General features: G+C 34.7%; 1 protein-coding gene across 3 annotated transcripts in view; it reads left to right on the forward strand.

Moving 5' to 3' along the window:
* NIPBL (NIPBL cohesin loading factor) overlaps positions 1-13,477 on the forward strand; it is a 195,787-nt gene extending 182,310 nt beyond the window's left edge. For 2 of the 3 annotated variants that reach the window (XM_020901635.2, XM_070476591.1), the window contains 8 exons: positions 37-227; positions 2,131-2,238; positions 2,715-2,915; positions 6,355-6,501; positions 8,238-8,512; positions 10,334-10,508; positions 11,742-11,930; positions 12,492-13,477. In XM_020901635.2, coding sequence (XP_020757294.1) covers positions 37-227; positions 2,131-2,238; positions 2,715-2,915; positions 6,355-6,501; positions 8,238-8,512; positions 10,334-10,508; positions 11,742-11,930; positions 12,492-12,857 — 1,652 coding nt within the window. In that variant the 3' untranslated portion in view covers positions 12,858-13,477. Of the gene's footprint in view, positions 1-36; positions 228-2,130; positions 2,239-2,714; positions 2,916-6,354; positions 6,502-8,237; positions 8,513-10,333; positions 10,509-11,741; positions 11,972-12,491 lie in introns of all 3 variants that reach the window. The other variant, XM_020901637.2, reaches the window with a different exon arrangement.
* Positions 13,478-13,775: the final 298 nt, after the last annotated feature.

A 13,775-nucleotide genomic window follows, 5' to 3' on the forward strand; every position in this document is an offset into this window, starting at 1 on the left:
TATACATATTCTTAGTATGTTTACTTCCTTTTGTAGGGAAGAAGGTTGCAAAACAGGAAGATTTGAAAGAAATGGGTGATGTTTCCTCAGGGATGAGTAGTTCCATCATGCAGCTTTACCTCAAACAGGTGCTTGAGGCGTTTTTTCACACCCAATCAAGTGTACGCCACTTTGCCCTAAATGTCATTGCGTTGACTCTAAACCAAGGTCTTATCCATCCAGTTCAGGTAAGTATGTTTTACAGCAATAGCACTTACAGAAAGAACCAAGAGTTTGTTGCCACTTGAAGACATTGTGATTAGAAAATAAGTAGTTCTTTATTCCTCCTAGTTGTCAATGTCAGGGAGGCTGGGGGCAGGGGGTGCGTCCCAGACTCTTAGGAATCCAAGTTGTAGTCCATGTTTTAGGTTGTTTTTAACTGCAAAGTACATATATATTCATAATGTTGATTCTGTTATACAAACTTTATATTTGCACAATATGTACTCAGTATTACTTCTTCTAAGTAGGGATGATAGATTTGATTTAATTCACATTTACTTTTACCTCTAAAATCTAACAACAGCATGTAATGTAAATGGAGATAAGAGTATAATCTATCATTACAGTGTGGATTTTAGTCCACAGAAAAGTCACCTATATAATCTGAACTCTGTTCCGTCATCTTTAATTGGAAGTAAGATCGAGACCCAATACCTTAAAACATGGATGTGTAGACTAGATGATGTACTCAAGACATGTTTGTAGTACAAGAGATTGGCAGCTAATGCTCATGTTGTAGTATTCACCATCTGACACATTCAGGAGAGTACCATAGGCTGCAGATGTGAAGTTGTTAAATAACGACAGCCTGTACCCTTCAAGATTTTTGTTTCGGCTGTTTTGTTTAACTTTTTAAAAATATATTCTTGATTATTATGCTGTGTTCTTCTCTGTGTCCTGAAACAAAATACACTAATGAATATTCAGTCTGTTCTTTGTGGCTCAGGGCAGGATTACTTAATAAAATGTACAGTATTCTGTTGATACTCTTGAATTTTTTAGATACGTAGGGCTCTTTGCTGATATGCTTAATAGTCTTAGGGTTTGCTTTTATTGTATCTTTTTTTAAACTTTAAAAGTTTATATTTATCAAAAAATTACAAGAGTAGTACATTAAGCCCTTTATACTCTTTATGTATATTTTGCCATTTTGCCACATTTGCTTTATCTCTCCATACGTACACTAAATCATTTGATAGTAAGTTTCAGATATCATAATTTTTTACCTCTAAATACCTCAGCATACATTTTTTTAAGAATAGAAACACTCTCTTATAAAACTATAATGCAGTCATCAAATTTAGGAAATTTAACACTGATACAATAGTATGTAATCTATTTTCATCTTTACAAGTTAAGCTAATAATGTTTTTTTGTGAACCTCTCCCACCCCACAATTCAGTTTGATTCTTTATGACCCATTTCATTCAGTGCTATGTTTACTTTTCTTAAGTTGTTTTTTATTTGTTTGTTGCTATTTTACTGGCTTCCTCACCTCTAATTCAGAGTCACTTAACATAGTAGTGGTGTTTCCTGACCTTTAGATGTATACAGTGATAGTATGGCTGTTACCAGATTACTAGCTATCCAGCTGTCAGACCATTGAAGCCATATCTAAAATCAGCATTGGGAGGGGGGGGCTTATATCTTTCTGGTGTTGAGTATGGAAGACAAATTGTTTTTCCCTCTTTAGTATCTTTACAAAGAAAATTCAGGCAGGCCTAAAAAATTATTGGATTATTCATTTGTAGTATATATCATAATCTTAAATGGATATTCTTAGTTTGGGAGCCCTTTAGTTTTTTTTTTTTATACAACTTTAAACTCACATTGAAATTGCTTGAAGTTCACCACATCACTTCTTAAAAAAAATTTTTACTGATGCTCCAGTGCATTTTTACTTCTAGCTAAATCTAAGGGAAGATTAATAATTTTTAAAAGAACACTAAGACATGGCATTCATTTCTAGGAAAGCTAGTGAGCTAAATTCATGTGTCCCAGATACATAGCACGTTTTCATATATGTCAAGATACGTATAGAGCTTTTACTCCTATGATGTCTCATGAATTCTTTATTTTTATTTCCAGTGTGTGCCGTATTTAATTGCTATGGGCACAGACCCAGAACCAGCTATGCGGAACAAGGCTGATCAGCAGCTTGTGGAAATAGACAAAAAATATGCTGGATTCATTCACGTATGTATTTTTAACTTGTGCAGCCTAAATTTAAATATTGTTCTTTGGTAAACCATTTCTTTGGCAAATGTCCCACCCAGATTCATATTCAAATAAAATATTTTGCTTACTAATTACTTCTAAACAGGAATCTTAAGTTTGTCCCCCAAGTTGTTTATTCTTTTTAAAATTATCTCTTTAAGATTGAGCTGGAAATAACAGTATATACAGCATGCATGCTGGATGAAAATCAGGATGCATGGGTTCTACTGCCTACTGTGTATCTTGGCAACGATGGCTCCTCTGGGTCTCCATTTTTTTCTTCTATAAAAATGAGCAGATTACAATAGATGATCTCTAGTATTCTTTCCAGTGTTTGCATTCTATGATTTTTATTATTTTAAATAAAACCAAATTATAAAGTTTACCTCTAATTTATATTTTTAATTTGGCTCTTTTAATTTCTGTGACAAAAATAAGGCTTTTATTGATTTCAGATGAAAGCAGTGGCTGGCATGAAGATGTCTTACCAGGTACAACAGGCCATCAACACATGCCTAAAAGATCCTGTGAGGGGTTTCAGGCAAGACGAGTCCTCCAGTGCTTTGTGTTCACACCTTTACTCCATGATCCGTGGAAACCGTCAGCACAGACGCGCCTTTCTGATTTCTTTACTCAACCTCTTTGATGACACAGCAGTAAGCATTAAAAACTTATTTTAAGAAGATAAATGTTCTATAAACTTTATGCCTAAAGTAGTCAACATTTTAAAAATATTATCATTTTAGTAAATAACAGTGACTATCTTAAGTGTGTTTATTTAGGTCTATGTTAACTACAAGGTATTGAAGAGAAAACTTTGCATGAAAATAAAATGAGGGATAAAGTATAATTGTGTCTCCATACTGAGCATGTTATAAACTTTATAGCAGTTCCTTGAAGCATGCTTTCACATAAACTATGTTACTAAACTGTCACTTCTCGGGGTGAATGGATCGATGGATAGATAGATAAAGTGAAATTCCACTTGTTTATATCAGACTCTAATGTTTTAGAGTAACTGTCCTGGGTTTTATGCTGCTGAGATCCCTGCTTGTTCAACCAGACTCCTTTAATGAAAAGCCAACTTTTGTGTAATTACAATTTTGACCCTTTAGGAGCTATTGCACAAGTTGCATTGGCCAAGACTATAAGCCAGGAAAATAAAACATCCCATTCTTTAATCTTACCTCTGAATGTTTTCAATCATTTTACAACGGTATTCAGCATACGCTTTATGGTAGCCATTGTGCTAGAAGATGAAGATGTGGTATCTTCCCACATAGAACTTACCAGTTCTTGTGTGAAGCTTTAAAAAGACAATTTTTTTTTTCGTATTTTAATCACTTGACGACTTGACTTTGTTGCTGTTCTGATACCAGATTTTTTCAATGAAGTAAAATTAAAATTGTGGGTGTTAGTCACTCAGTCGTGTCTGACTCCTTGCAGCCCCATAGACTGTAGCCCACCAGGCTCCTCTGTCCATGGAATTCTCCAGGCAAGAATACTGGAGTGGGTTGCCATTCCCTTCTCCAGGGGATCTTCCCTACCCAGGGATCAAACCCTAGTCTCCTACACTGCAGGCAAACTCTTTACCATCTGAGCTACCAGGGAAGCCCTAAAAATTACCAGAATGCAGATGCCTCTTACTAGACCTTTTCTTTTTAAATAGTACATGAATTTTTTGGTTATATTATCTAGCAAATAAATATAATAAACTTGTATTTTAGAAACACTTGGAATATAATTTAATCATCATCAGGGCTGTGATCAATATTAAGTTTTCACTGTGTGTAAGAGGTTTAGATAGGAGTCCATAATGGTATGATAAGATGCTCTTGTCATCATTGGATCTTACCTCCTGTAAGATAGCGGTTAAGATTAGTATAGTCTGAGTTCCAAATGGTTTGTATCTGTACCACCCTAGGCTTTCTCTTCCTCCTGAGCTTCACTCCTACATGATTTCATTGCTTGCTGTATGTCGTTAGCTGGATGCTCTGTCACCCAGCATGTGACATGCTAAATTGGAGATCTAAGTTTCATAATATAGTGCTTTCTTCTGACTATCTCCAACAGAAGATGTCAGAGGAGGAACAAATTACTGAAGACGTAGGGGGATAAGATGGATCTACTATTTAAGACAGAGCAGGTGTAAAAACATAAATAAAGGTACAAAGATAAGAATGGGTGGGAAATAATGAATAAATTCATTATTTAATTAGACCAACAGGTCATAGTGAGGCATGGTTTATGGAGGATCTTAAAGATACTGTAAAACTATTGAAAGTTGTTAAATACAGTGATGAGTACATGTGACAACAAACATTTTAGGAGCACAAATTTTTTAGCATTGTGTTCACGATGAAGGTAATAAGGTTGTTATGATGAGAGTTGGAAGAAAAAGAATGGATGGAAGGAAAGAAGAAACACTGAGGAAGGAATAAATTATATGAGACATTGTGAGAATAGTCAAAGGATAACTGGAATATTTTTGTCCTGTTGTTCAGTACCCTAGTCGTGTCCACCTCTTTGCAGCCCCATGGACTGCAGATGGCAGGCCTCTCTGTCCCTCACCATCTCCCAAAGTTTGCCCAAGTCTATGTCCATTGCATCAGTGATTCCATGCAGCCATCTCATCTTTTGATGCCCTCTTCTTCTGCCCTCAATCTTTCCCAGCATCAGGGACTTTTCCAATGAGTCAGCTGTTGGCATCAGATGACCAAAATCCTGAGATTTAAGCTTCAGCATCAGTCCTCCCAATGAATATTTAGGGATGATTTCCCTTAAGATTGACTGGTTTGATGATCTTGCAGTCTGAGGGACTCTCAGGACTCCTAAGCACACAAAAAATAGAATGCTGCTAAAAGCAGTTTGAAAAGGAGTTGGTTTGAGAAAGAAATAGGAGAGGAATAGTCAAAGATCTAGGAAGAGAAAACTAAGGAAAAAGGTTTCAGGGAGGTGAGGGTGGTTGTCTGTATTTTCCCAACTTTAACATGTAGATATTGATACATATTTAAAAATAAAAAATAGAGTGGGAGTTTCATGAATACTAATAGCAAGTTCATGCCATCTGTCCTTTGGGATTTTTGTTGTTTGCTACCACTGATACGGCATTTTATGTTGTTTGGGCAGCAGGATAAGGGAGATGGTAGGAAGGTGTGTTTGTGGGGGTGATTTTAGGGAAGCATTTGGCCATGCTTCAGGCAGTGCGGAATCTTAGTTCCCCAAACAGGGATTAAACCCTTGCCCCTTACAGTGGAAGCATGGTGTCTTAACCACCAAACCCCCTGGGAAATACCAGGAAGTAGTGTTTTTAATTGCCTTTTTTTTCTTTTCTTTTATTTTTTAAAAAGCTATAAATATTTTTAAAGGAATTTAAATATTAACATGTCTTTCTGTTTATATTCTGTATGATCATGAAGTTCTGAAAAAAAGTCTCTGTTACTTTTAAAAGCAAACAACTATTAGTAGCCATAATTTGCCAATATCAGAGTTTTTATGGTATGAATCTTTGGCAGCTCTGTCAGAATGACTCTGAAATTTTAAATTATACACACACAGGAAACTGACAATTGTTTTAGGAGTACATGAACTTGAATTTTTTTTATCCCACATGTTAGAACTATGATTATTACCTCTTACTTTTGAAGATAGAATAACTGGGTGTAACTGATCTCTCCATATGGGTTAAACTTTTAGAGGCACAATGATAAATAATCATGAATTCATATGTGTACTTTCTGATGTGGTATGGATTTATCATAAAGACTCTATATACTCTATAAGAAAACTTCAGGACTTCCACTTGGGCACACTGAAAAAACATTCACCTCTTCCCTTTTTAAGGTACCATGGTTTAAGTCATTAGGAAATCTCTTAAAATGGATTTAAGATTATTCTATAAAATCCGTTTCTTAAAAAAAAAAAATCCATTTCTTTTCTGCTTCCTCCTTCTTCCTTCTTTCTCTCCCTGTCCCTTCCTTTCTGAAACATTAACTGAGGTGAAAGTACCCTGTAATATTTTTTCTAAAAAGGTTTTTATGATGGATTTCTGGATTATCTACTAAACGTGTACTATTTTTTTTTTTTAATGTACAGAAAACAGAAGTGAATATGCTCTTGTATATAGCAGACAATCTAGCCTGTTTTCCATACCAGACACAGGAAGAGCCGCTGTTTATAATGCATCATATAGACATTACACTCTCTGTTTCTGGTAGTAACCTACTGCAGTCATTCAAGGAGGTAAGTTACACACATTGCTATTCTTAATGCATCTTTCAGTGCAGGCACGCTCTTTTCACTGTTTTGTTTCTCATTGTTCTTTTTATTGTTTTCACAGGTATATAAAATCTTTGTAAATAAACTAGTTTTTATAAATATTTTGTAAATAAATAAACTAAATAGTGCTTGAGTTGGAGAGAGGAAATGAGTTGCCATTTCATTTCCATTGAGAGTTCTTAAAACCATTTCATTCCAGATCATTTAGGTAGAATTTATACATGTACATACTTACGTGCATGCACATGTGTACATGCACACACACACGCACACATACATGCATGCATGCATGCATACATGGATTGTTCTGTTGGTAAGTCATCCCATGTCTTTATCTCTCCCACTTTAAGCACTGACCTTAAATGCTTAGTGTCCATTTAAACCCCATTTTAAAACACCTTGCTCTTTTATAAATCTGAAAATACTATAGATAACAGTAGTACACTTGAAGAGATACAGGTATGAATATAAATAGCTTACCTACAAGGAACACAGAAAATTTATGCTATTGATTTCCTTATCCCTGAACACCGAATTGTAATGAAGTTGGTATATTGTATGCCCAAAATCTTTACTAAGTTTTTTGTTGTGAACTTTGTATCTTTTCTTTCATGGTTTTTAAGAAGAAAATATAGTTGGTTTAATTGTAAAAGCACCTGGTGTAGCCCTGGGAATACAGTAGGTGCACTCAGTAATTTACATTCTTTGTAAATTAGTTGGAATATTTTCATGTACCTGATGATACAAGTAAATAGTCTCATTTTACAGTTTCGTTGTGCCCAAAACTCAGCCTGGTCAAACTCATAAATCAGGGAGATTATTTTAATACCTAAGAGTTAGAATTACAGAGGTATCTGAACCCTTGCTACTTGAAGTGCAGACCAGAACCAGTAGCACCAGCCTCACCTGAGAGCTTGTTAGACCTGTAGAACCTTAGGCCCCACCCTAGACCTGCTGACACAATGTTTTCTTAATAAAATGTCTAGGTGTTTAATATGCACTTTGAAGTTTAAGAGGTTTATAACTTCCCAGGAACTTGATCCATCATGTTATCTTATTTTGCTTCACTAACTGTTGTAAATATACTTTTACATGTTTCTCCTGTTTTATTTCTTAACAGTTATATTTTGAATATTGCTTTGTAATCTGATCTTTTCCACCTCTGGAAACCAGTTAGCTTTGTTTCTTTTTAAAACCTAACAGTTTCGTAAAGTACAGAGAAACAATTTAATTTTTTAAGAAAAACTACATGTTATCTTGCTGAAAAGTTCTTAAATGGGAAAGTTTAAAAGAAGGTGGGGGGATTAAAGACCTATTATATTTTCCTCAGTTAAATTATAATTACTTTTCCTCTAATGGCTTACCTATATACCAAATTGTTACTTCTATAATTTATCTTTCATTGCTATCGTATAAGAAAATTCTTAAAAAGAAAGAAAGAAAATTCTTTCCCTTGCAATGATATTCCAGAAGGATTTAGGGAGGGTGGCACAGTAGTTGGAGGAGTGGATTTTATTTAGTCTTGGAACATTATCTCCCTAAAGATTACATCCCCAGTTGTTTACAGAAAGTCAGAGAGTTCTGATATATGAAACTAAATTGCGGATACTTTTGAAGCTGTTGAAGGGAGCATATGTATAGTTGTTAGTGGTATTTTCATTTTATATTTTTCAGACAGAATAATTTCCTCTTTTTTTCAGTCTATGGTAAAAGACAAAAGGAAAGAGAGAAAATCATCTCCTGGTAAGGAAAATGAGTCAAGTGAGAGTGAAGAAGAAGTCTCAAGGCCTCGAAAGTCACGGAAACGTGTAGATTCGGATTCAGATTCGGATTCAGAAGATGATATAAATTCGGTGATGAAATGTTTGCCAGAAAATTCAGCCCCTTTAATTGAGTTTGCAAATGTCTCCCAGGGTATTTTATTGCTTCTGATGTTAAAACAACATTTGAAGAATCTCTGTGGATTTTCTGATAGGTAAGCGGTGAAAGAAAAACTTGCTGTGTTCAAATAATGAAGAAATATGAAACCCAGTTTTGATTGCATGCTGAATATTAAAAATGCTCCTTTTTTATAAAAAGGAGTTTGTTCCTTTTAACTGCTATATAGTGTTTTTGTTGTATAATATACCATTATTTGTACATTCTGTTATTAAAGAATGGAAAGCTATTTTCTTCTAATTGGAGATAATGCATCATAAATTAAAAGACTTATTATGTTGTCTCCCTTAAAAAGATATTAGAGAATTAGGCTAACCTTAAAAATAGATGGCAGAGACTTCCCTGGTGGTCCACTGGCTAAGACTCTGCACTCCCAATGCAAGAAGCCTGGGTTTGATCCTTTATCAGGGAACTAGATCCCACATGCACAACTAAGACCCAGAACAGCAAAATAAATGAAATCCATAAAAGTAAATATTAAAAAAGATGGAAAATTCAAGTTTTTAAAGAGCTATGAGTGAAGAATAAATAGATGCAGACCAGCTAGGCTAAGTTCTAACAGGATCCAGTAGTCTTTAATGTACACTATCAAGGTAAGAGATAGAAAAGTACTAATAATTTTGAATGTGCTATAATTTTACTCATCATCAATCACTACACTGCCTATACCCATTGAATTTTGGATAGTTTTCACATTCATTGAAACTTTAAATGTTCATAGGGCCAGATAATGAAATGGATAAAGTGGATCTGGGTAGGTCATTGACAAAATGAAAAAAACATGTTTGGGGTTCAGATATTCATCAGCTTGTTGCCATGGGAGAAAGTGGGAACAGTGTGGCCAGAGCTTCCATTTTTTCAAGGGAAGCTAGAAAATCCAGATTTTAATGAGAAATACCTTGATGTTAAATGTTGGCAACTGTAGGACATACTGTGTTATATTGTACTTCACAGATACTGCATTTTATACAAATTGAAGGTTTGTGGCTGTCTTACATCACGCAAGTCTGTTGGCTCCATTTTTCCAACAGCATTTGTTCCCTTTGTGCCTCTGTCATATTTTGTAGTTACTCAACAATGTTTAAATATTTTTCATTATTATTTTTATGGTGGTCTTTGAGCAGTCATATTTGATGCTACAATTGCCAAAAGATTACAAGTCACTGAAGACTCATGATACTTTTTAGCAATAAAGTATTTTTTAATTAAGATATGTGTGTTGTTTTTCAACATAATGCTGGTGCACACTTTAAATAGACTATAATATGGTGTAAATGTAACCTTTATATTCATTGGGAAACAAAAAAATTGATGTGGTTCACTTTATTGCAATAATTGCTTTATTGCAGTGGTCTGAAACCACACCTGTAATGTCTCCAAGGTATTCCTGTAATTCAAAATAATTTAAAACCTTGTAAAGTCTTGGGGCAGTGCTAAGGAGATGGAAAGATTTTGAAATAGAGTTGTTAATAATATGAAGCAGGTTTGTAGACAATCATTCTGGCCGTGTCGAGAATGAAAAATCTTAGAAGAAGGTAAACTAGTTAGGTAGTACTGAGTAATTATATTAAAACTGTCCTACAGTCACAGTCATTGTTCTAAAAAATAGACATGAGAAACTACTTTCATTTAAACGATGCCTTGATTCAAGACAAGTACTGAGGAAAACAAGAGAATAATACTCTTTAATCTTTGATTTTGTGTCTTCCCTTTTTAAAATTATTTTGTGTACAGTTTTACTGGTTGAAATCTGTATGACAAAGTTTAGTTGTAAGTAAATAAAACTTAACTAGAATCCATTTAAATGTAAATGTCTGGAAAAAATTTTTACATTAATGGTTTTATTTTCCTAAAACAGTAAAATTCAGAAATATTCTCCATCTGAATCTGCAAAAGTGTATGATAAAGCGATAAACCGGAAAACAGGAGTTCATTTTCATCCCAAACAAACACTGGACTTCCTGCGGAGTGATATGGCTAATTCCAAAATCACTGAAGATGTGAAGAGGAGTATAGTAAAACAGTACCTAGATGTGAGTAGTAAAACCAGAATATATTTCATTTTGATAATGACTTTTTTGAATGTAAGTACTTTTGAGAGGGCTACCCTCTTTAGCCATTTCTTTTCCTCTTCCGTCTGGCAACCAATATCATAACTTTTTCATGTTTTCTTACAGAAGTACAAGTATATATACACACACACATACGTGTATATATGTATGTATATACCCATTTAACAAGTGTGTATGTGAGTGTATTAATTATGCTTTTAAAATGTCTTTAAGAATAGGCAAATGCAGGGAATTCCCTGGTGGTCCAGTGGTTAGGACACCACACCTTCACTGCTGAGGGCTCAGGGTTCAATCCCTGGTCAGGGAACTTAGATCCTGAAAGCCATGTGGCACAGCTGGGAAAAAAAAATAAGGGGGCAGATTCAGAGAGACAGAAAATAGAACTGAAGTTTACCAGGGCCAGTGGGAAGGGAGGAATGGGGAGTATTAAATGGGTACAGATTGAGTTTCTTTTGGGAATGATGTAAAAGTTTTAGAAATAATGGTAGTGATGGTTGTGCAACATTATGAATATACTTCATGTCAATGAGTTAAGCACTTTAAAGTGGTAAATTTTCTGTTGTATAATTTTACCACAATAAAATTTTTTAATGTTTTAAAAAATGTTTTCCAAGATTGTCCTAAAAAGTAAAACTAAAGTCTTTAAATTTAATCTACTAAAGCTGGTAGTCGAATATAACTAATCATGATTTTCTTGACTAAGAATGTAAGCTACACAATGGTTTTCATATTATTCATAGACTGCAAACTTTTTACTTTAAATTTAGCATTTATTTTAGTTCTTTTAAATTGTTTGACATCTTTCATTGTTATATCCTCTTGGTGGAAAGCAGACGGAGCAGAAAATCTTTAAATGTCTGTCAGTAATTAGTAATCACTGGCTGCTTGATAATTTGGATCAGGGTCAGTGACATCTTGCTTATAGGCGAAATCTGATCAACTGCCTGTTGGTGTAAAATAAAGTTTTATTGAAACAGCTATGTGCATTTGTTTCTGTATTGCATTTTAGCCTGCAGAGCCAAAAATACTTCCAATCTGGCTCTTTACAAAAAACGTTTTCCAGCACCCAAGTTGGACAGTAGCTAAAATCTCTTTCACCAACATCAAACCACTGCCATGGAAAATATTTAGAAATTTGACAGACTTGTTTGAAATGTTTACCTCAAATTCTAAGTTAATATCTAATTTTTGTAGTTCAAACTTCTCATGGAACATCTGGACCCTGATGAAGAGGAAGAAGAAGGGGAGGTGTCCGCCAGCACAAATGCTCGGAACAAAGCAATTACCTCGCTGCTTGGAGGAGGCAGCCCTAAAAATAATGCAGCAGCAGAGACAGAAGATGATGAAAGTGATGGGGAGGATAGAGGAGGAGGCACTTCAGGGGTGAGGCGGAGGAGGAGTCAACGTATTTCGCAGCGTATTACGTAAAATGATTTTTATGTGCTTATATATGTCAGTCTATTCAATGTACACCAAGTAATGTAATACTTATGAGAGAAAACATTTTGTAGATAGAAATTCTCTACTTATCCATTTATACATCTTTTTGTAGAAAGTTTAACATAAAATACAATAAAAAAGAAAAAACAGAAATGAGATTTATCCAGCATAAAGGGTTATTAATTTTTCTTTGGATTGTATTAATATGTGTTATCCTTTTTTATTGTTGCTAAATTTTATGTAGCTTTATGGTTCATATGTATATATAATTTTATATATCAATAAGAGTAAAGACACGGGTACAAATTAAGAGATACATGGTTTTACAAATATATGTTAACCCCTTGGCGCTGGCGGTCACGGTGCGTCTCATTGCCGGCAATGGAAGTGTGCTGGGAAATCCCAACTCCCGGCGTCAAGGGATTAAAAGCAATAAAAACAATAATTTCACTAAAATTATTTTGTGTAACACTTGGTCTTTTTTCCCCCCTCCCAATGTTTTAGTCATTGAGAAGGTCAAAACGAAATTCAGACTCTACGGAGTTGGCAGCACAGATGAATGAAAGTGTTGACGTCATGGATGTCATCGCTATTTGCTGTCCAAAGTACAAAGATCGACCACAAATTGCAAGAGTAGTACAGAAAACCAGCAATGGCTTCAGTGTTCAGTGGATGGCAGGCTCCTACAGTGGCTCCTGGACTGAGGCTAAGCGCCGTGATGGCCGCAAACTGGTGCCTTGGGTAGACACTATTAAAGAGTCAGACATTATTTACAAAAAAATTGCTCTAACGAGTGCTAATAAGCTGACTAATAAAGTTGTTCAGACTTTACGATCCCTGTATGCCGCCAAGGATGGGACTTCCAGCTAATGAATTTGTACATGCAGCCAAATTTACAGGAGTTTTTTTTAAAGGCAGAAAAACTTGAATATCAACATTCTGGCAAAAAAAAAAAAATATCAGTTTTATGAAGAGTAAGAATGGAACCTGGGATGCAGGAACAAAAGAAGGAAATGTTGGGCAAACATTTTTGTGGGAGCTCCCTTCGCTGTTGTGCAGCAGAAACAGATTCTCAGTTCATTTTTACTCCCACTGTATTATAGTTTAACAAAAATTGTTTATATCTTGGAAAAAAAAAACTTTCTGTTTAAAAATAAACAAGTGAATGTTGGAAATTAGTCTGTTAATGTTCTTAATAAAGTGTTCTTGGAGTTTAACCTAGCAGCGGATGGCTTTCTTTAGCTTAGCCCAGTTTCCAGGGAAGCATTGTCTTTTCCAGGCTGTAAAATGGCAGAATCTCCTGGATATATAATTTATTCTGTTGGGGGAAAAAAAAAAGCATGCAGTATCTATGACCTATCTGCAGAAGGAGTTTTTGTAAATGTAGATTTTGATGTATTAGGTCACCCTGAAAACAATACAAGAAAAGGGATCCCCAGACTACCTGGTGGAGCGAATACTGCAATAAATTTTTTTACTTCTCTTTGTTACTTGTCTGTTTCCATTTGAATTTCTTATTGTAAAGATCTGTTTAAATCCATTTATATTATTTTGCAGTCTTTTATGTAAAATTTATTATATCACTGGTTTTCAAGACAAAACATAAAATATTGTTTATACAGTTTGTATAGGCTGACTTCTGAATAATTGGTATCTATTATTTTCATTCCCATAAGAGGGTGTAAACAATTAACTCCAGGGTTTTATTGTATCCTGCAATATTTAGTATTAACTATATATGATTTAGCACTGTGCCAAACACATTTTCAAGAGTACATTTTGATATAA

This window comes from Odocoileus virginianus, chromosome 14 (assembly GCF_023699985.2).
Source record: "Odocoileus virginianus isolate 20LAN1187 ecotype Illinois chromosome 14, Ovbor_1.2, whole genome shotgun sequence".
Lineage (NCBI taxonomy): Eukaryota > Metazoa > Chordata > Mammalia > Artiodactyla > Cervidae > Odocoileus > Odocoileus virginianus.